The sequence below is a fragment of the Acartia tonsa genome, chromosome 5 (assembly GCF_053477335.1).
Source record: "Acartia tonsa isolate MP-2025a chromosome 5, ASM5347733v1, whole genome shotgun sequence".
NCBI classification, from domain to species: domain Eukaryota; kingdom Metazoa; phylum Arthropoda; class Copepoda; order Calanoida; family Acartiidae; genus Acartia; species Acartia tonsa.
The window spans coordinates 17,464,014-17,488,387 of NC_137264.1; the positions used below are offsets into that span (position 1 = coordinate 17,464,014).

Consider the following 24,374-nt stretch of genomic DNA (forward strand, 5'->3'; position numbering starts at 1 on the left):
ACGTTATTTTCAAAAGTATGCCCACTTCGTGGGTGTGGGGGGCACTGAACCCGTCACCCCAGGGTCACCAAATATAAAGTCTAGGCGGCCCACAATGCTAAATTTTCACCAAGTGAAAGTCTTGTGTCATTATCTTTTATGAGAAAAAAGTTATTAATTAATTAAAATTTCAAATTGTGATTTTTTGATGGATTTCTTTGATTAAATGACAGGCCGGTCAATTTTTAGGCCATTTTTTGCGGTTTTTGGGCTGTCACGTCCAAACGGTTTGATATAATCTCACGGGACCTTTAGCCCGACCTAAGCCTGGTTATTTGTAAGGTCTAAGAAGAAAAAAATCCCGGATTGGATGAAGCACAACGTCGCTGCGTGCCGTCAAAAATCGCTGGTCGGCTCATTTTGCCCCCTCAAACCCTCACCTCGTGCCATTTTTCTGTGTAAAGATTATAATTATAATCTTTTGCGTAAGTCTGTTTTTTTTTCCTAGACCTCACAAATAACCAGACTTAGGTTGGGCAAAAGGTCCCGTGAGATTATCTCAAACCGTTTGGGCGTGACGGCCCAAAAACCGCAAAAAATGGCCTAAAAATTGACCGGCCTGTCATTTCATCAAAGAAATCCATCAAAAAATCACAATTTGAAATTTTAATTAATTAATAACTTTTTTCTCATAAGAGATAATGACACAAGACTTTCACTTGGTGAAAATTCAGCATTGTGGGCCGCCTAGACTTTATATTTGGTGACCCTGGGGTGACGGGTTCAGTGCCCCCCACACCCACGTAGTGGGCATACTTTTGAAAATCACGTTTTTTCAGTTTTTCCCCTTAAAGGAGGGGAAGGAGTCGTTTTAGAGACTTCAAGCATCTCTTTGATATTGAACAACTTTTTGAGGCGGACATTTCTTTATTTATGTTTCATTCGCCTCCGGCTGACCGTTTAGCCGTTATTTGTCGCCGAAGGCGTGATTTTTGGCGATTTTTGCCGTTTCCGAGGTTTTAATGGACATTTAGGAGGGGAAAGAGTTGTCAAATCAAGTTGATGATGAAGTACATTTTTGTAGGCAATTGCATTGGCTAAATTTCATATGAAGTAAAATTTTTTGTACCTCCAACCGGTTTTGCTCCAGCTGAATCGATTTACAGATACCCCTTAAAAACCGGAAAAAAACGGTTTTTCATAAAATTCACGGCCGGTTTTGGCCGGATCCGGCTCAAATTTTGCATGGAGTCATCCATTGATATTCCCAACAGTTGATACTTGACTCAGCAAGATCCCAGAAAAGTGTGGTATATCTAGGGGGGGGGCGGGGATTACTCCCTCCCCCCCCAAAAAAAAATTTTCAGTAAAATTTTTTTTTAAGAACATTCAATTTGGGGGGGGTAAATACCCCCCCAAAAAAATTTTTTTTAAAGAACATTTATTTTGGGGGGGGGTAATTACCCCCCCAAAATGGTTCGGGGGGGGTAAATACCCCCCCCAAAATCGTTGGGGGTGCCTACGGCACCCCCAAGGTAGGGGTAATTTTTTTGGGGGGGGGGTATTGTTCAAAAAATTTTGGGGGTGCCAAATGGCCCATTACCCCCCCCCCCTTGGACGCCTATGTATAGACCCCTATCACTATGTAACTGAGCAAGCAAAGCAACAGCCAGGGATTTAAAGGATTTTGCATTACGATATTTTAATTTAACTAGAGATGTGAAGAAGGGTTTGTTGCAAAAATAAGGCATATGCCTTGCAAGGATATGGCTCCCTGCAGGGGTTGGACATAGGAAAAAAACAAAAATAAGCCTCCTTATTTTAAATCTATTTAAAAAAAAGGGAGGGGGGTGATTATCAGTGCTTAACTGGCCACTTGTGGGAATGGAAAAGCATCAAATATTATTATTACTATTCTGAATTGTACCCCTTGTCCTTGAGTAGTGCATGCAAACTGAAAGAAAACTTCTATGACAAGATGTGCAGGCTCAACAAAATACACAGAGACACAAGGGTATATCAATGGTTGACTAAATTATTTGCTTTGGTCTTCTGATATTTTCAACCCAATGTATTCTTATCATCCTAGGTTTAGATTTTAATGTTTATGTGTCATGTGAAAGCTTTATCAGGATGCAGAATACCAGAATTTAGGTAGATTAGTCTCATTACCTTATTCATGCTTAAAATTTACCCTAATTAGAATAGTTGCAGTTTTATAAGGAAAAAGGGTGCTGAAGCTTTAAATCAACAAAACCTGGTATCTTCACACTCAAATTATGAAACTCCAATTAACCTTTAATTGGTGGAAGATTAATTTATCTTTCATTTTACTATCATTGTATCCCTGGCATGCTCCATGAAATCTGTCAAGCCAGGCGGAAACCATCTTTTACTAAATTTTAGGATCTTGTGGTAGTGTACCTACTCAAATTTAGTCATTGGGCAACGAAATATAGTGAGTAATATTTCTTTCAAAGTTAATTCATTAGAAAGAAAATATAGCCCACAATAAAATTTTTGTTTCTTTGTTGTAAAATTAATAATAATGCAAAATACTTTGTACAAATTATAAACTTTGCTTAATCATCAAAGAAGTCACCAAAACCAAATATTAAATAATGGAAGATTTTTTTATGTTATCATTGAAATCATTTAATCAAGTAACATTTACACGAAGGTTTAAAATAAAAAAAGACAATTTTAACAAGGTTTTTAACAACGCTCTATGCTATGTCATAATATTGACGGAATAACAGTATCTACGTGTAGAAAATCTTTACAATATGCCGGTTTAGAAACTGTACTTAAACTATGTGGATATACTTGCTTTGTAAAGAGGCTTAGTGAGAGATTTTGGTCAAATTTAGATCTTATGGTTGGAATAATAGAGTTAAAGAATAGAGCTTTATTAGATAACAAGGTTTTTAATCAGTTACATTACCAATTATGCCCATTACCAAAGTAATTTAACTGGCCAACTACAATTTAAAATATACCCATAGGTCATACCTAAAAATAGTTTTTTTTTATTTAGAATTAATGTTTTTAATCTAAACTAAATATAAAATCTACAGTAAATTCTTTTTAAAAATTAAGAAGAAAAACCATATGAAGTATAAATGGATAAATTCTATGCCTTTAAAACTCATATTAACCATTTTAGATTTCGGCCTGACTTAATTATACTTTTTAAAATAGAAAAATGTTCTTTATCTTTGATACTACACAAAGTAGTATGCACCTTATATATCTATTGTTCTGAATTTAACCCGAAAGTTTAAATTTCTATTAAGGTTTTCAGGTGTATTGGCTAACAAATTTCCCAGTACATTTATCTCATAATTTGCATATAATAACACCAAATCATTTTAGTTTTGAAAGCTTCAATAAATAAAAGATTAAAAATTAAGATTGTTTTTTAAACTAGAGCTATGAATAATTCCTATGTTATCCTTGTCTTCTTAGATTTTTATATAAAGAATCCACTTGGGATTTAAATATAGTTCTAGTAATGCAATGGATGTTGTCATTCTTATTTACTTGTATATTTGTTTACATTGATCTCTCTTGGAATTTAAATATAGTTCTTGTTCTGGGTGTTGTCATCCTTGTTTACTTGTAGATTTGTATATTGACCCCTCTTGGGATTTAAATTTAGTTCTATTTATGGATGTTGTCATCCTTGTTTACTTGTAGATTTGTATATTGACCCCTCTTGGGAAATAATTTCAGAGTGCTCCTCATACACTCATACTTTACTTTAGTGTTCTTAAAATTAAGCAAATCCAAGAGATGTGGGGTTGCTATTTTCAAAATAGAAAACAAAATTACATTCAACTTTGACTAGATATTTTAAATTTTAGACTTTTTTTTAGTTTTTTTTTAGTGGGATTATTTATGCATTTGAAATAAATTTTAATAAGCTTAATCTACCAAGAAAAAACTTTACTAAAACGCAATAAAATTCATAAATCTGTTACTTTTGATGCTAGTGTGAAGTGAAGTTAAAAGTTAGTCAGTAGCTGTTCTTTAATTTTAATCTTATGTATTTTTGACGAAAATTAGAGCTTTATAGTTTTATTATACGGCTAATATAGGAATAAGCAGTTACTAAAAACAGTGTGTTGAAATATAAAAAAAAAAACGAATTTAAGTTAACTAAATTGAACATTATTGAACAATTGAAATATTTTGTTGAAATATTAGATTATTCTTAACATCTACAACCTACACAGGATATATTTGTAACTTGAACTTTTCTCATGTTTCAGTCCATCTAATTTTATTTCCAGAGCAAACCTTGTTACTAGCCATCCACCCAACATGTTGAAAGAAAAATACTTTAGCTTTTTAAAAAGAATGAACTTATTAATAATTACATTATTTGCAAAATTTTTCTATTGGTAGAAAATAAATATTAAAATAAAATAAAAAGTTTACCGAATCAATTTTATACTTGTTAAAGAAAGAAAACTAAATTTTGATGTTATTGTAGGTTAGGACAGGCTAAGAAAGGAAAAGAAAACCCCTGTTGGGATCAGCCTTGATAGTTGGTAAACAATACTTTCCATTTATATTTTACTTGATTATAATATTATGTTAATATCACAGAGAAATGGGACAGTAATTTATACTATTACCAACAGTTTTATAATTAATTTATCTCATTCTTTGCATGATATCTTTTAGTTTATTATACCTTGATTGTGCAGTTCAAATTAGCAGTGTACAACTTTTTAACTAAACATTAGTTTCGTCTATTTAAGTTGTAATTTCATTTATCATAATTTGAAGATGTTTGTTTATAAAGTGTACGTTTTATCCACTGAGATCACTAAATATTGTCTTGGTTATATAATGAACATAAAATAAATGAAATAAAAGCTGTCTGTATCTGTTACAATGAAAAAATATGATGATGATCTGCAGGACTTTGAGGAGAATCCCTACACAGGCCTTCTAGAGGAAGTTGGGGGTGGTGTGGGAGTGGGTGGAGGGGGCAGAGGACTAGGGGGTGAGGGACCCTATGAACTAGGGATGGATACTCCAGTATTATAATACTCTATATGTGTATACATATACATATCTGATATGAGTACTGAAATGATTGAATAATTTTATATTTATTAGGGAATTTTACTATTTATAGGCACAAAGATATCCTAAACTACCCCATACCCCTAACCAGGTAAGTACATTATTTAAAAGATTTAAATTCAATTATAATAGCAGTCAACGATCTTCCATTCGTTGGCCTAAAAATGGTTCATTCAAGCGAACAGTGTCGAATATTTTTTTTAAAATAATTTTTAGCTTAAAAAAGGGTAATTTTTTTGTAATTTGAGCTGTACATCAGTTTTTTTGTCCATTGTCCATACCTTAAAAAGATTCTGAAGATTATTAGAAATGAGCAGTGAAGAAAAAATAGTTATTGAAAATAAAATAAGTATCCATTACAATGTCCAGAGTTTGGGTCCCCTAACACTGAGGAGAGTTGCCTGCCGCTCTCGCCCATAGAGGACCGTCACATCGGAAGCGTACCTGACTTCGACCTGGATCCTGGTGAGTACAGCAATACCTAGGACAAAGGTGGTATTCTGAAAACAGAATTATAAAAACTTCCATAAAAGTAATATAAACTATGTGGACAAGTTTATCAAAAGAAAATTAGTATTTAATTTCTCGTATTCATTCGAATCCGGTGGATAGGAACCGGTTCTCATCCATACGAAAAAACTATGTATAACATCGTATTATATCCAGCTTTCTACAAATATAAAAATGTGCAATCATAAGATTAAAACCACTTTTTTAGCCCGTGCCTTCGGCATCTCAGGGCCAAAAAAACTGGTTTTAATCTTATAATTGTACATTTTATATCCGCGGAAAGCCATGATGCTGTGAGTATTGGTGCAAAAAATATGACGTAACAAGAAAAAATAGCCAATGAGAGGCCGTTGTTGACCAATGGTAAAATTTATAGTGGCCTCTCATTAGCTAATTTTTTTTGTTAAGTCATATTTTTTGCACCAATACTCACAGCATCAAAGCCGTTTATAATACGATGCGAGAAAGAACTATTAATTATAAACAGTTTTTCGTTTGATTTTCAGAATACCTTTCCTTATCTAAAAGTATCTATCTATCTGTTTAATAAATCACATTTTAAATAAGAAAATATTGAGTTATTGTTAATTGAAAATTATTTAAGCTAATTTCTAAAAAATGTGGCGTGCACAGGATTTTTCAAAGGAGGGAGGAAAGGGAGGTTAGGGTGAAATTGAAGGATTAACATATTATTCTTACACATACATATGTATTTTTATTAATGCTTGATACTTTCTTATTTGTAATGTGATATCTCTAAAACAGTTGAATTGAAATATCGATATAGGTCTAAGCAATGTAAAGTTTTTAATCAAATAATGATATATATATATATATAATATATTTATATTTCTAAAGCAATAATTAAAATGAAACTTTACAATGTTTAGTTCTATATAAATCATATATTTAGCGAAATAAAAATCTAATTAATAAAAACAGTGTATTTTAAAATCATCTCATTTGAAAAAATAACAAAATTTCCCCGTATTACCCCATTTAGCAGCTTATATAAAAGTTTTTAGAAATACATATTATACTAACGTAATAAAGATAAAAATATTTAAATTTTTCATCCGCTTTTACTTCATTCCCTTTTTACGACAAAGTTAAGCCTTTTCGACCCATCTTTGAAAATAAAGGTTTTAGCAGGGCTCGGCAGTCGCATATAAGCTAAGGATGTACATAAACCGTAAATGTCACTGCGGCAGGGGGCTAACTCGCGGCTGCAAAGCCCTGTATTTTAGGTTATTGATTATTAAAACAAGAGTTGCTAAAAGTTTCATATCTGGAATTTTGAAAACAAGATATTATAAATGACTGTGGATTGAATTTATAGGTTTTAAATATTTGAATTAACACTAAGACGAAATCTTTATATCCTCTATATTAAAGGAGCAGGATTTGTTAGCCTGTCTCAGAGATCTTGTGCTGCTTACATGGTTGGATCCCATCCTCCACAAAGTAGCTCCTAGCTGCTAGGGATGAAGCTACTATAGTATTTTTATAATACATATACATACTTAGATCTGAAAAAAAACATAAACATATGCGAAGCTTAAAATTTGTTCACTTATTGATAATTATTAAAACACAGTTTTTGAATATTTTAATTAGAAAAGAAAACTTTTCATAGAAATAAGATTCTTCTATCTTTTCGTTGCGCCGAAAGGCTTTAGTGATGGGTAAACCCTTCAAAGCTAAGCTTATAACAATTGTTTTGAAAGAAAAAGTTAATATCTACACAAACAATGACCTGAACTCGCTAATTTCTCCTACACTTGACCCATATAAACAATGAACACGCCCATTTCTATCAGTCTAACAACGCCCCTTGTTATCTCTCAATCCCCGCCTCTTTCATTTATACGCCTTTATTGATCTACCTTTCTCCTTCACAGTGAATTAATCTATTACAGTCCCTTTCTTTTTATCTATTTTTCCGACATTTTCTGTTTATATATTTTCTTTTTTCTATCTCTAATTAACCTTATATAAAAAACATGAAGAAAAAACTGTGCTCTACATTCTAAATAACACATTTTGACTATAGCAAATAGGATTTAATAAAACTATTAATAAGATGACTGTAACAATGAGAGGTATTTCATTCAATGTTATTTTGTGTTGTTTAGACTTTAACAAAGCTTTTGTTTGTCTTTCAGGATTATTTTTTAATTGGGAGGGAAAAGTTTATGCTTGAGTGTTTTTACATTTTAACCAGAGATAAAGAAAAAGGTACATTTAAAAATATAAAATCTAAGGAAAACAAAGACAAAAAAACATAATATGAAGAACAATAAAGAGTAGATAAAAAAAACCAACAATCTGCTTATTTGCATGTATTAGGTTGTATGTGGGTTTGGGATAAAGCAAATTTGTAAAGAATTATAATATTGCCACTTTACTCCGCTTTTAATATCAAAAGAAGAAAAAAAAATTTTAGTTTATCACTAAACCTTACTTATTTTTAAACCCATCTTACACACATACACAAACACCCACACACACACACACATGTACACAAACACACACAAAGACACATGCACAAACAAATACACAGAAAATGAAAGGAAAGGTGTGACTTTGTTACAAAAATATCTTTTGTAAAATTTTTCTGTAAAAAATTAAGTCTTGTTAGAAGCATAGCTTTTCTACAAATCAAACGGTTAATTCAAGAATAGATTCTTCATCTTTCTTATTTGAGTGGTCTTTTTCTTATTTTCCTATTTTTCCCTCTTTCTTTCCCTTTCTATTTTTCCGAAGTAACTTGAGGCTGTAAGCATTTCATTAAAATCATACAAACAATTGTAAATAACACATTCAAAATACGCTATTTTTAAATATATTTTTCTTGTCAAATGTCCTAAAATTACTTGGAATATTAATAGTTTTATAAAAAAAAATAGTGGCTTCTATCTGGCATCTAGGAGCTTTTATGTAAATTTCCCAAAAATGGAGAACTCAAATGGTTCAGTGATGGCAGCGAATAATTTTATAAACCATCCATTACTTAAAATGATTAATTATTAATAAGATGTAAATACAATCTTGGGTCAAAGATTTTAGTTGGCCCTGTTTTGTGGTACAAATTTATAAGCTTCGCTAGTTTTATCTTTTGTATGACACCATCCTTGTTTGTGTTGAAATATGGCAAGTTAAGAGTTTAACAATTTCCTTAATGTTTGCAAAAACAAGAATAAGTGCTTTCAAAACAATAAAGCTTGTTTTTTTTGTTAATATGTACACTAATAGATGATTAAATGTCTTGTAAAATAAAGAACAAGTATGTTCATTGATAATACATTATTATTAAATTATTAACAGGAAGAAGGAATTATGAAAAACTATTTTACCCCCAACGTCAGAAGAAACGGTTTCTTTTGATGATTGCATTAAATTAAAAGTGTGGGGGGAAAAGTTTTCTTTACATGACCTATCCCTTCTTCATGGTTAATAATGTACCAAATGTGTTACATTTTAAGTTTTTAAAGAAATAAATTTATCTCCATATTTAGGCTAAATTATTAAAAACAAGAATTAAGAAGTTTTAAATATAAAGTGCAAGGTTGCGTGATACAAATTTCATAAATAGATTACTTTTATTTATATAGCTTATTTTAAATAATCTATATACTTATTGCAAAGCTTGATGTGTTTTTTAATATAAAATAAGACAGACGTCTTAATGTCAGCCATGGCCACTTTTAGTTGACGATGTAAAATCAACACTAAAAGTGTAGTTAGAATAAAGACAGTAGATATTTTGTAATTCATTGCGACGATTATTTAAGAGTTGATGGAAATTATAGGATTATATGCCAACTTAACTAAACTAAATATTACGCATGTAAACTATATAAAAGAATAGAAAAAAGATTAAGAATTAAAAATTTGAAATATGTTGAGATTGTAGACTTACTGACCCATGCAAGGATACAGATAAACTTTGCTGATAAAAAATACTAGAATGACCTATTAATTATTTCATAAAAATAACAAGATGTCTGTCTGATATGGTTCACCTTTAAAGTGCAACTTCTCATATGTACAATGTTTATTAAGAAATGACTAATTATTTATAAACAAAATATTTCATTTTTTAGCTGTAAAACTTTAAAGAGGTTTATTTAATCTAGATTGGTTGGTTCAAACAAACCATGTCCCGACATTTCAGCAAATCATTTTAATTTTAAAAGTTGTAATTTTGAGGATGTAAGTTCTACACATTCCACCGTTTTTTTAAAAGAATAACCCTCCCTCACTGATTCCCCAGATGATACTGTCCTTGTGTTAGACAAGCGCCACAGTGTCAATGTTAAATAAATTCTAAATGTAAATGTTTATTTCCTATTAGACTTTGTGATGATGTTAGTATATCAACAATCAACATGTAGATACATTATTATATTAGCATCATATATAGTTATTGCTATGTTGAGTTCTTAATGCTTAAAAATGTCAGTTTTACCCTGACAAAAATGGGTAGATCTGAAATAGTGTCATTAATATATCTTTATGTCGTTAATATATCAGCTATAAAAGCCATGTTATCGACAAAAGTAATAATCATTGAATTAAGGCTTGCCTTAAAATAGGTTTGTAACTCACAACTCAAAAAATATTTTAGGGTGTCAAATTGGAGTAAATTTGTTTAGGGTGCGGTTAATTTTTTATTTTTCAAACTTTTTGGGAGGCATTTACCCCTTCCCACTTTCCACCGTCTTCTGGTGTATTTGTATACACGTAGCTGTATGATGTTTATAAATATTATAATATGTTAGAGGATATGCAATGAAAATATTTGGAAAATATTTTAACAAAAGTATGCTTCAAATTTACTAGAATAAAGGGATTTAAGATGATATTACATAACATGATTTAAAGAGATACGCCCCCTTTTCTGCCCAACATCAGTTTATTAAAATGCCACCGTCACCCTTCTCTTACCACTAAGTTTAAAAATGGAAAACTTCAGCCACCCACCCCTTTAAAAACTACTTTCCAGTACAGGATCGCAGCCCAATACAGATTGCTCTTTTTACTAAACTTTTAACCCAAGAAAAAGATTAATTACTATTTACTAATATTTTATTTATTGTCCTATCCCTTTATACCTGGCTAATGTGCATTGGCCTTAACTTTGAAATATTTGAAATTATTATTTTCAAAAACTCTCAATCTGAATTATAGTTGCATCATACATAAACAAACATAGTAAAATATATAAGAATGATAATTCTATTATTTAAATGTTAGAGTAGTAGGTTTTGTTTGTACGTTTGGATCTTGATAACCATAGAACTGATTAATTTTTTTTATCTTTTGAGGATTTCTATTAATCCCAGAATTAGTTTAGGCTAGTTTCTGTTCATTTTCTTTCCTCCTCCAAATTAGAGAGCCCCTGGATGCTTGATGCGATCCTAGAATTTACTCTACTCATTTCAGAAACGCTTTGCATTAGTCTTGGGTAGGCTTTATGCTATTTAGAGGGGTGAATTTGCATCCACTTTAAGGGGTTATTTTTGTAACCTCAAACCCATTCCTTTTTTACCTATAGGGTAGAAACAAACCAGTAGATATCTTTTAAAGAATTATTTGAACACTTTTTATTCGTTTCATATTGAATGAACACTGTATTCAAACACACTTGGGCAGATTCATAAATAAAGGTTAGCTGCAATTTTTTTTACAGGGATGTGAATTAGGGTGGGTTCATATCGGAATTAGACAAAGCGGGGATATGCAACAGATAAAATTAACCTTAAATTTTCTGACCGAAAAAGAATTTTAAAAATTGAGTTTTAGAACACGACCACTAAAAATATAATTCATTACTTATTAGTATGCAAAGACGACATTCAAAAAAAATTTGAATCAGAACTATGGCTTCATGGTGCTCCCTGGAAAGGCCTTGGGGAGCTGAATCAGGAACTTTTGTCCGTTTCAAAATATCTCGTTCCTAGCCTTAGAAATCACTAAAAAACCAAAAAAATTTAAGGTTTATTGAGAATTGTCCAATTTGTAGAGGTTTTTTTTAGATTTTCTCAGGCTAGGAACGAGATTTTTTGAAACGGACAAAAGTTCCTGACTCAGCTCCTCAAGGCATTTCCAGGGAGCACCATGAAGCCATAGTTCTGATTCAATAAATTTTTGACTCCCATTTACAAATAGCTATACAATTGAATGTCTGGTCGTCAGCGGTTTTAAGACTTAGGATAAATTTTAAATCACCCAGAGGTGTATTATATCTATATAAATTGAGTGCAGATCCCCGCTTTGGCCTCAGAAAAAAATGTCCAAAATCGACCCACCCTAATGTGAATCCTTTTTTAGGGACGTAGTTAGTAAGTTACTATACAGTACAAGGTATCTGTTAAGGACCGGTAAAGGGTAGAGAATCTTCATTTTTTTCCTAAGAAAATCTACCAAATATTTATTTCAAAATCTTCAAAATTGCAAGAATCGAGTTTAGATCCGAACCTCTGAATTTTAGTTGCAAAATTTTTTACATTTTATTTTTGCATTTTAATTAGAACAGATTTACACAATGGCGGGTTTCTGACGTCTTTCTGAAAAAGTTGAATTGCACTAAATTAGCAGTCCTGAGTACTTATAGAATCTGCTGTAAAACTATGACAAAAGTATCTGAAAAACCGCCATGTGTCTCATTTCTTTTCTAACTTAATATTCAATAGCATTTCGTAGTGTTTACACAGGCTAGCCATAGTTGTTTTTATAGATTAATTAGCTAAGTTTATATTTTCATACTTAAAAAAAAGTAAATTTGTTGTGCTTTTAAGGTTAATTGGTTTTTGCTTTGGCTGAAAATGGTTTTATTAATAGGAAGCTTTAAGTCAATTTTCGATTCTTTGAAAGGAAATTTTCAATTTATTTTTGTTAATTAAAAGAAAATCTTTTTTGTTACTTTAATCATTAAAATTTAATCCTAAAATTCTCTATTTTCAATAAAGAATGCACTAATATGTATTCAAAACTGGGTTTATGATATTTGATATTAAATGCATAGGAGAACAAGAACTTGTATGTCCAAAAGTGATACAGCGTTGATGTATCACTTATAATAGCACTAAGCTGTGACATAAAAAGCATAGTAAAGTTATTTGAAAGTAGTTTTTTTAGAGATTATTGTCGATAAACCAGTAAATATAACAATTTTGGTAGATTTTATTTTTTTTATTTAAAGGACGAATAAGTTCAAATTACAGAGAAGCCGCGCTATCAAAAAATGATTGCATATATAAATGTCATAATATTGTTTTAACAAATCAATGAAAATAAAATACAGAATACATTTTTTCTATTTCTATTTTTTTTTCATTGCTTTGGATAAAGGAAGAGTTTTGATTCGTGTAGCTGTAGGGTAAAGACTACAATGTTACGCGTCTGATACTTTCTATTATTACTACTTACACTGAGTCAGTCTGGTTATACAAAAGAAAAAAAAATGCCTTGACATTATATGACTATAAATAAGCTTTACTGGTAAGAATAACATTGTGATATTTGATGAGATCTTTTGCTTTAGACAGGTTGACAAACCGACAGATGAACAGACAGACAGACTGTCAATTCCTTGATTTTGTAGATTAATATATAATTATCTATATCATTGAAAAAAATTATTAAATAAATTAATGTTTTTATTTTATACATATTTACTAATATCTTTACCCTATATATCTCCCTAGGCTCAGATGCTCATATGCCCGGCCCTGTAGCTGCAAAATTATATGGGGGGAGGCCTTAGCCCATCATGAAGGGTGTGGGGGCATAAAGGGCATATTTTTGGGGAGTGGATGGGTGTAAAAAGATGAGTAGAAACTAAAAAGGAATGGGGGATAAGTTTGGGGGTAGGAGAAAAGAGAATAAAGTAAGACTTCAGTAGTTTTCTCAAGGTAGAACGAACAAACACAATTTTTAAATAGATATTTAGTGAAAATTTAAATTATAAATAACAACATCAAATGTATAGTGATCTTATGTTATAAAAATGTGATAAAGTTACAAACTGCAGAGGATAATTTTAAGGAATATTCCTAATTGAAAAATATTGTCATTTCTAAACTAAGCATTCTAAATGAATTTAAAATTAAATAATACATTATCACATATGTTGTGCTTCAAGGAAAGGGAAAGTCTTATGGAAAACTATTCTCAAACCAATTCTAGATTGTAAAGTTTTATCTTTGATACCTAGTAAATATTAGGGAAAGAGTGGTTGTATATTAATTTATTACTTTGTTTTTACCTTGTTTTTCTTCTCATAGACGACCAAGATAGACGACCAAGAGTGGGGGTAAAGGGGTGTTCACACCAACCGTTTAACCCCCTTATTTTACCCTCCTCAACATTTTTAAACCCCACATTATAACCCCTCAAAATAAAAGCTTGGACGTCGCTGGTATCTATTTATTTTTCAGAGTATTAAATTTGTTAATTACTGAGGCTGTAATCAAGCTTCATTTTCCTGCTTTATTTTGTTGATTAAAAACTCCCATTAAAATACATTAGCATATTTGTCACGAAAGTATATTATATATACAAAATTTTAAGTAGAACATTACATTAATTAACATATAAAATTATGGAAAGGGATTTTATTTAGAATATAAGATCAATTTATTTGTTTATAAAGATTTTTTCATAAATTATGAAGCAAGCAAAATGGATCTAAGGGATAAGACAATGGACGATAAAATGGTAAATAAGCGATAACGTGTTTATACATTTTTGAGGACTAGTTCAATGTCCCCTCCAATCCCTAAAATAATATAGTTGCTCTTTTATAACAATTTGTGATAAAAGCAACTCGCCCTAAAGTAATGATAATTGCTGGTTTTTTAACGCCACCTTCGAAGGGTGAACTTAATCTTAATATTATTTAAAATCAAACACGAAGTAGATTTATATTTATGCTCTACCTAGCATCATTATTGGCCTTTTACAATAGTTTCCAAATAAAGAATAAATTATACATTTCGTCGTCAAAAATTGTACAATGAAAAATGTTGTCATCAATTATGCAAATCAAACAAATTCTATTTTAATCTCACACAAACTTTTTGAGTCCTTGCTTTTTCGCAAATTTTTGGCAAAAAAGCACTAAACAGTGTGAAGGTACTTGGTTAATCAAAAATCGATATGAAAGTGGGTCATAATGAATCATTGTTATGTTTACATTAGGTTAGGTTAGTTTGAAGAGTCCCACATGGATTCAAATTTAAATTAACAGTCACTGCTTTCTTGATAACAATCAACCATTGTGGAATCTGTTTTATCTAAATTTAGGAGTGACCGTTGAGGGTATAATAATATTCCATGTGAAAGATAAGTATACCTTATTGATAGATATATTAACATATATATTATATAGAGAGATTAAGGTTCAATTCCTTATTTTAAAACTTATTGTTTTGCTTAAATGTATAAACGCAAAAGTTTTGTGCCTAGAATTATAACTTCGTGGAATAATCTCTCAACATTTACCATTATTATATTAACAACAACATTTACATACTTAGAAAATAAAATATGTATAGATATTAATATTAAGAGTAGTGGGAATATCTTGGTCAAAAAAGTGCGCTCATTACCTTGCAAAGTTAAGAAGGGTACTTTTGCCTGTTACCTAAATTTTGTGTAAACAAAATATCTCATTCGTTGGCCTAACACCTTCGGGTACTTTTATTCAATCTTGATAGGTTTTCACAAACCGTTTGTGTTCAATGTTTTTCACCAATAATTAAATTAATAGAAGGGTGCTGGTTTATGAAAGTGTAAGCTTAAAATCCTAAAAAGACAAAAAAAAATCATGAAACTTAGGAAAACAATTGAAAATAATAATAGGAAATATCTTCTAAAGTTAAATTCCAGGTTGCTTGAGAAAGTGCCTTATGTTTTCATTATGAAAAGTTAAAGTGAGAAAGTTAAACATAACTTGTATAGTATCAACAACCTAACAGGAATTTTCAGGGAGCTTAAGGGATAGGACAATGGAAAATTAATTTGTTGTACATTCTCAATGATGATTAATAAATTTCCCATGATGTATGAACCAATCAATCAATATTTATTATCCAAAGTTTTAAAGCAAAATAAACAAGACATAAAACTTTGGGTACCAGCTAAATTAACCTACGTTCCCTGGGAAAAGGACAAATTAATTTCTCCTCATTGTTAAATCATTTTAATCTTTCATTAGCATATTCCTTTATCCTATATATTTGTCTAAAAATAAGGATTAAAGTATATCAAAGAAAAATATATTAGCTTCAAAGTAATTAATTCTTTTAATAATTTTACATATTTAAGTTTCGCATCGACGGATCGACGGACAACTTACTACTTTCTTATTTGACTACAAGAAAATGCTATGATACCCTGTTGATTTTTATTCTTGTTTTATGTTTGTTTGTTCTTCAAAGATGGTATAAAATACACTTCAGTTTAGAGAACAATATAAAAGCTTTTAAAAGTTTGTTGTTTGAAAAGAGAAAATTACATTAAAAATCCGTTTCTAAGAATATTTTTATAGAATCAATTTGGTTTTTAGGTAAATCTTAAATACAATCTTTAGAAATTAGATTATATAAAATGTTGTGTGTTTTTCTTTAAGCCAATCTTAATCTTAACCTTATTAAAGAATGCCCTCCAACACCCCCCCCCCCCCCCCTCCCTAATAACCTCTAAGAAAACAAATTCCTGGTGAGTTGTTATTAAACATATCCTGTTGATGGGTCTATGAGGCCAAGACAAACCAAGGTATCAAAAAAAAATCCCCCACCCCACCTCCACAGTATAGAAATACCCCCCGCAGAAATAGGGTTAAATTATTTTGTTGAAGTGTATTTCTTTGCACCATTAAGCCACTGCAGCTAAATTCATTTCACACACACAAACACACACACTCACAACTTTTTTCACAAAAATTGTAGAAAAAAGAATTATAAGAGCTATGGAACTTTTAATATAAGTCGGTTTAATTATGTAAATAAAATGTCCCCTCCAACTTCTTTACATTCTATTTCATTTTGAACTTCTTTAAATGCTATTAATGTAAATTTTGAAATCATATTCATAATGAGACCTTAGAGATCTTAAGTGATTAAACAATGGATTAAATCGATATTTATGTATACCCCCAATTATAAGAAATATAACCCCTTCTGTAGATTAAATGATTGGATAAAAAGTTTTGAGAATGCTAGTTTTTAATAACCATTCAAGATATTATATTTTAGTACCCAAAGGTTTTAAGCCTACATATGATTGTTTCTAATTGTTTCAGGATCCTATAAGTTTGAAATCCATAGGTCGATTCTACCATGCCTCAATTAACGATAAGAATTATTCAATAATAACTAATGAATGGACCTAAACTAGATAGAAAAGCTTTGCTTTTTATACGAATTTTTAGTAAATGTATTACCCGTTAATAATGGAATAATAGATCAAAACGAAAAAGTATGACTTTAAAATTGTATTAGATATTACTTAAGGAGAGTGTGCATATTCTTATCTAGATTTTACCTAAAAGCCTTAAAATATAAATTTTACCTATTTGAGCTAATATTATAAGCTGCTAGTGGTCAGATAGATAACAAGTACTACTAATACCAATAGTAGCATAGCTATTATGTTAACATAGCTCTAGTCTTTGCCAATGATGTTTAAAAAGTTATTAGGCTACTGTTTTTTTTTTAATTCTATTTCCATTTATAATGACAAAAAGCTATAAAAGTATTTTCATGGTATAGAACCGGTTTAATTCTCGTGAAAAGGAGTAGATATAGGATTTCTTCGTGGATTTTATTCCTTTTCTTTGAAAGCGGAATAGAAATAATCTAAACCATAAAGAAAATATTTCACTTAACAAAAAAAGATACCAGTGGTTGCTCTTCTGTCGTATTTATTTGAAAATAGAGGATTGGATAAAAGGCAAAATTAACTGTTGGAAGTGACAGTGACAAGAGTTACAGACAGACAAAGTGAATAGTAGCGTAGTTTTGCTATTGAAAATGTATTATATTTTCAATATCTGTAAAAGCATATGCATCAAATTTTGACATCCTCACATTGCGGCCAGCCACAAAATATTTTCAATTTAGACAAGGATGCTTATTTTCAAGAAAATAACATTATGCAGTTATTTAATTTCATTGTTTAAGAAATTTGTACAATTTGCAATAAAACGGGCCTTAAAATCTAAAGCAAATAGGACTTATTATCAAGGATCTAAAGTAATAAGACAATGGCCAATAATTTGATAGACATACCCAATAATGCTACACTTCTGTAGATTACAATTAGTGGTTGAAACGTGCAGTGAGGACACTCAACTTAATGAACCAACTAATCAAAATTCAATAAAAGTCACTAAAGTTGTTAAGCAAACGAATAAGAAAACAATAATATAAAAACTTTGGGGACTAGTGTAATAAACAGCCTAATGTCCCCTCCCTCTCTCCCTGCCTTATTATAGATTACTAATTTTGTCTTAGATATCTAAACCTTTGATTTGATGACTTTAGGCAAAAATAGTAATTAACAGCACCCGATTTTGGATCAAGGCATTCCCTTTACTTTTTGTAGAAATGTAAAAGTGCCTAACGTAGCTAGATGAGAACCTCTTTAACGTCTTTTGTTATGACACAATTACAAGCTTTTTTTCATACTATGTTTCCCTGTCAATGATTGAAAAGTGTTATAGATAATTTTTAGTTATATTTATATTTATAAGGCAGGTTATAGAAAAAAGAAAAATATATTTAAATATTGCCGATTAACTGAGTTATATCCCCTATGATTATAAACAAAGTTCCCACTTCTGTAGATTAAGGTTAGTGGTCGAAAAGTATAAAGTTTAGTATTTATAAAACTGCATTTTGGATTTTTAAAAAAATAGGGTCGCTGCATCGCTGCCTCACCAAAATAGTTTTTGGAAAAATCCTCCAAAATCACATAAAAAATCTACAAAAATTTAATAAAATCATATGTTAATAACAGCGCTGGTTACAATATAATGAACAGTTCAATATGATTAAGTCCCCATTTAAATTGTTATAACCACGAGTATGTATATTGTATATTCTAGAGTAGCTTCCCTACTAGAACTAGAGGTCAAACATGTGTAAAATGTTTAAAGATTGAGCTCCAGATATAAGTTTAGGTAAAGAAAAGGCTATCAAAATATTACTTTCAAAATGTTATACTTTAAAACAATAACAAACCACAAGACGAATGCGTTCATTAGTAGGGTAACTTTTTGAAAACTGATATTCCAAATAAATGGGTATTCCTTTAGAAATAGAGAGAGACGGATATTTTTTGTTTGGACTTCTAGTAAATATTGAATAAGGTATTACTTTATATTTTTTAATGTTCGTTTATCTCTCTGTCTAATTTATTGAGCTTGGATGTTCTCATTATTGTTTTCTTAAACCGGGTACAAACTCAGCAAGCTTGCACTTATCATATTCAAAACAAGTAGTGTAGCATCACTTCCGCAAAACATCATATCCGCAGAGCGTTTTATTTTAGTAAAAGGATAAATTAACAAATACACAAAAAGAAGTGTTTATCGATTAGTGAAGTAAAAAAGGTTTTTGTGCTTTTGTAATAATTCTGCGACTTAATGATATGATGCATAAGCGAAAGTGAACGCTGCAGCTAAAAACAAAACCTAACTTCAAAACACCTTTTGAAAGTAAACAACATATTTTCTTTCTTTTTATTTTATAAACCGTTTTTCTCTATACATGTCTTTTTATAGGTTTATATATATTCTATTCGAAATACCATAAATCCTATTTAAATCACTAAAGTAAAGTTATCTATCTAGCTAGCAAAAGCTGTCTATTTATCTAAACAGCATACAGTAGAGGGGGATGTATCCAGCGAAAGTTGTCTATCTTTCTAATTATATATCTATCTACCTAGATAAAGCTGTCTATCTATATAAACATAAATCAGTCTAGCAAAACTTATATATCTATCTATATAAAGCCGTTTATTTTTATAACACATTTATGCCTATCTGGCTAAAGCTGTCTATATGTCTATCTACTTATAAAATTAAATACACCTGCAGTATCTAAATGGCGCAAAGAAAAACACTTAACTTTTCTATTTTATAGAAAATAGATATAAAATGTTTATATATATATCCCCCTTCCATTTTATTCTTTTAGTTTAACACAATTTGCTGTATCGCTCGCATCTAGGGGTCTGTATTCGAAAAGGGGTAGTGTGTACAGAAAAATAGCCTATAACAACAATCTAATTCAAAAATAAATAGCTTTTAACCATCCCAGTAGAAATTAATCAGCTCACTGTTTATTACACTAGTCCCTAAAGTTTTATAATATCGTTTTCCTTTTCATTGGCCTAATAACTTTAGGGACTTTTGTTTAATTTTGATTGGTTAGTTCCTTAAATTGAGTGTACAAACGTTTCAACAACTAATTGTAATCTACTGAAGGGATAATTTTGTGTATCATCATTAGGAATGCATAACAATTTATCGGTCATTGTCTTATCTCTTAAGATTCCTGGTTTAGCGGGTCTTAACATACTATTTATTCCAGCAGTTTTTTGGCCAACAGACATAAAATCAGACAAATATAGTATATTTTAGTTTATTTTGATTATATAATCGTCCACCTTTAAAGAAATAAAAAAGATTGAAATATATTTGATTCAAAACAAGAATGTTAAAATCCAAAAAAGGCTAAGCAAAGGAACTTTTTATAAATATTAAGAAATCGAAAAGCTTGTATTTTTATGAAAAATGATTTTCAGTATGTGATTTTGTACCAAAAGATCTCAATAACCGCCAGACCATTATGGATCTTCCATTCAAATGCGTGTATCTTACTTTTTGTTCTAATCACAAAGTTCAAGTTTGGTGTCAAATCAAAAAAGCAAAAACTTATACAATCCTACTTTTATAAATATTATAGAAAAGCTTCGCTTAAAATGATACACTAAATTTTCGAAGGGATCTTTAAAAAGTCAAAATGAAATGGCCAAAGATTTGTTTACCTCTTATTTTAGGACAGGGATATGCTACCAAAGAAAAATTATTTTACTTTCAATTGACAACTCTGGTGGCTTCTCTCAAAATGTGTAGTCGAGCACAAGACCCCTTTTAATCAGAAATAAATTGAATCATTGCATTACAATGTCTTAGAGTCGACATAAATCATTAAAATTCATGTCAGCTGTTGCACAATTTTTAACAGGGGTCTGTATTATGTCAAAACTTGTGAAATTGTCGACTATAAGGAACACAGTAATAGTGTCTGACTGATTATGACGTAACAAAAAAAATTAGCCAATGAGAGGCCGTTATTGACCAATGGTAAAATTTATAGTGGCCTCTCATCGGCTATTTTTTTTTGTTACGTCATAATCAGTCAGACACTATCACTGTGTTCGACTATAAGGCATTAAATCAAGACGGTCATGGATGTTATATCATCGATATACAATTGTAAATGTACATAATCACATAATGTCGACTTTCAAACATTAAATAAAAGTAACTAAGGCTGATATATTACCGACATAATAATAATCACACAAAATTTTACGAGGTAAAATTATATTTTCTCCAAATCATGATCATTTTTTATAGCGAATTTATATCCGTGTTGTTGTTTTGAAAATGCTTTACTCGCCAAAATATCGCGTCACAATTTAAATGCCAACTTTTCAGAGTGTAAGGAGATTTTATTTTAAAACAAATTATTAAGTATAATTTTTTTTCTTCTAAAGGGATAGTTCTACGAAGTGTATTTAAAAAGTTAAGGTACTTAGAGTAGTGAACTTTTATATGTCTTAGTAGAATATATTAGGCATTGGATAGATATGATTATATGTTAAAGAATTTTTAACATTGACCAGACCAAACTTTTTTTATTTGACAATAACTAAAAAAGTTAAAGTGATTTGCCACATAAATTACATGAGAATGGTCTATTTTTTTCCAAATATGTTTAGCCAAAACACCAATATCAGAGAATCTTTTTCCACATATTTCACAAGAGTTATAAAAAAATTGAACAGGGGTTCCCCTTGGGACAAGTTACTTAAAAAAACATAAAAAATAACGTCCGGTTCATTATAGGACAGGTTTCTAGAGATTATTTTTAAAAAAATTAAGAAAACCGTTCGGTTTACTTACAATATACACATTATCTCACGCGGAAATACCAACTAACCATACAACATATATATATAAAAAGACCATTCTCATGTGATTTATGTTGCAAACCACTTACTTTTTTAGATATTGTCAAATAAAAAAAGTTCGGTCAGGTCAATGTTAAAATTCTTTATCACAATCATATCTATCCAATGCCTAATATATTCTACTAAGACATATAAAAAGATCACTACTCTAAGTACTATACTGAATATTTCATTGGTCATTCTTTGTTGTTATGTGTATTTTGTTGTATAATAAGTTTGAAGTTCTATTAACTAGTAAATGCTATCTAACGTTGTATTTATGACAAAAAAGTTTTTGCCATATATAACATGCAACGAAGTTGAAAATAAAAATGAAAAAATCATTTTTTAAGGAAAATCCCTGGTCAAATCTTTTAATTTTAATCAATAACTTTATATTATGCACTACTAGGTTATTTAAAATAGAAAAAACTTACAGTTCACTATTTTTTTTAAATGCACTTCGTGAAACTATCCCTTTCTTTTTTTTTAACTGTAAATTAATACGGCACCATTTAATACTCGTTTGGGGGTAATGCTAGTAGAATTGACGACCTTTTTATCTGCCCCCAAATATTATTTTAGATTTATTGCGCATATTTTAAATTAACCTTCCCTCCTCACAGTGAGCCCAGGAATCCAATTTTATGGAAAAAATTAATAACTTCCTTATTTTTCAACCAAATCAAACAATTTTTTTTTTAATTAAAAGGTTTTTATAGTACCTTTTACAGAATTAACAAGATTATCCCTTCCTCCCTCTCTATATGATTGGGGGGTCAAAATATCACCCCCAAAAATTGGTTTTTGGTCGATTTTGACCCAGGCCACTTTGAATGGCCATCACGGCCAGGGAAGTGATGGAAAAAAAATTGTGCAAAATAGCAAAGATGGGCAATGGCCCAGTGTGTCAGGTGACATGTGTCCCAGGCCTGTCAGCCAAGCAGTCTGGCTGCACTGGCATGCCAAAATCCTCAAAAACTTCAATTTTTGACAATTTTTGCGACCTTTAACTGCGGCTGTCGGCCAAACGGCCAGCCAGACCACCGCTGGCCGCACACCCGCCAATCCGGCTTGGAATGACCTACAAAAAAGTGGTAATACACGTGGCTGCGCCACAAACACACGCCGCCCTGTGTTCAAAAAACACAACAAAAAATCGTCATTTTTTTGGTGTGCTTACTTTGCCGCCAATTAAAGGACGGAAGGCGGCCGGCAATTATCTCTGACTTCTTCTGAGTGCAGTTAGAGCCGGCCATTGTGGTTCTAAAGATACCTTTAGATTTCTGGTAGCCCCTCCAGGAGGCCCTCAGGGTCCAATACACAAGGGCATAGTAAAATTTTATTTTGAGGTGCTCTAACTTTTCCACCACTTGTGGAAAAATTTTATGCCATGATTTTTCAGAAAGGCATTTTGCCAGATTTTTACCCTGTAAAAGGATTTTTCTCTATAATGAAATCCGGCAACAAATTATATAAGGATTATACACTAAAAATAGCTTAAAACGACCTTTACAAAAATATCTATAGAGGTTAAGCAACTAAGTGAAAGTTGATAAGACCAATGGGATCCTCTTATATATTGCCTAATTAATGCTAGAACTTCATCCTAAAAATTTTCACCTCGTTGCTAAAAAGATCAAGGTATTTGAATCAGAGCTTAAAAAAATATTCAACGTGCTTTTTTTTGCATTTTTACCAACTTTCTTTAATATGGATTCAAGAGGTTTTTTTATACAAAACTATTTAGTTTCTTGTTATCCAGTGTTAGATAATTGCACAACCTTTCTAAAATGTTATTACATTATGTCCTAAGTTAATATTTGATTAAATGGCAAGTAAAACAAAAAAAAAATTAAAAATATTTTTTTTGGGAGATTTTTGTATCTAAATTTCGTGAATTCCAGGGTAACAACTTCAGAAGGCCATAAAAACTTTAATTTTTTTAATTTTTCATTAATTTAAAATGGCAAACCTCCTCTAATATGATGAATTTTAACATGGACTTTTAAAATAATTGATTTTCTAAAGTTCGATTTTGGGCATAAATAATTTTTTCCACAAAGTTGGATTCCTGGGCTCACTGTGCTCCTTGGTCATGGTACATTGTACTTGTAAATATGAAATATCCATAGGAATACTAGTGTGTCATCACTTCCGCATTACATTAAAATTAATGCAAAATAACTACTATAGCACAAATACTGCGCTAGTCAACTTTTGAATGAAATACACCCCATAATGTATTTGCATCTGAAGACTTTTTGCAAAGATTTAAATTTTTGTGAATATGCAAATATGTGGAAGTAATGGAACACCAGCCTTGCTATCCTAAACTTTATATGCGGTAATAACTTTACACCCATAGATGTTAATAGCATAACTGAAAGTCCAAACATCAAATATTAAATTTACTAATTACTGAAGACTTTTAAAATCGGTTTTGTTAACTTTAAAACCACAAAAAAGTTTAGCTAAAGTCTTTGAAATGATAATGCTTTTTGGAAAATTGATTTCAGTCCAAGGAA

At 30.6% G+C, this 24,374-nt stretch overlaps 1 protein-coding gene across 4 annotated transcripts in view; it reads left to right on the forward strand.

Moving 5' to 3' along the window:
- The window catches only part of LOC145318892 (uncharacterized), a 108,430-nt gene that overhangs the window by 10,841 nt on the left and 73,215 nt on the right, over positions 1–24,374 (forward strand). For all 4 annotated transcript variants that reach the window (XM_080160569.1, XM_080160571.1, XM_080160566.1 and 1 more), the window contains exons 4-5: positions 4,912–5,015; positions 5,447–5,544. In XM_080160569.1, the coding sequence (XP_080016695.1) occupies positions 4,912–5,015; positions 5,447–5,544 (202 nt within the window). The remainder of the gene's footprint in view (positions 1–4,911; positions 5,016–5,446; positions 5,545–24,374) is intronic.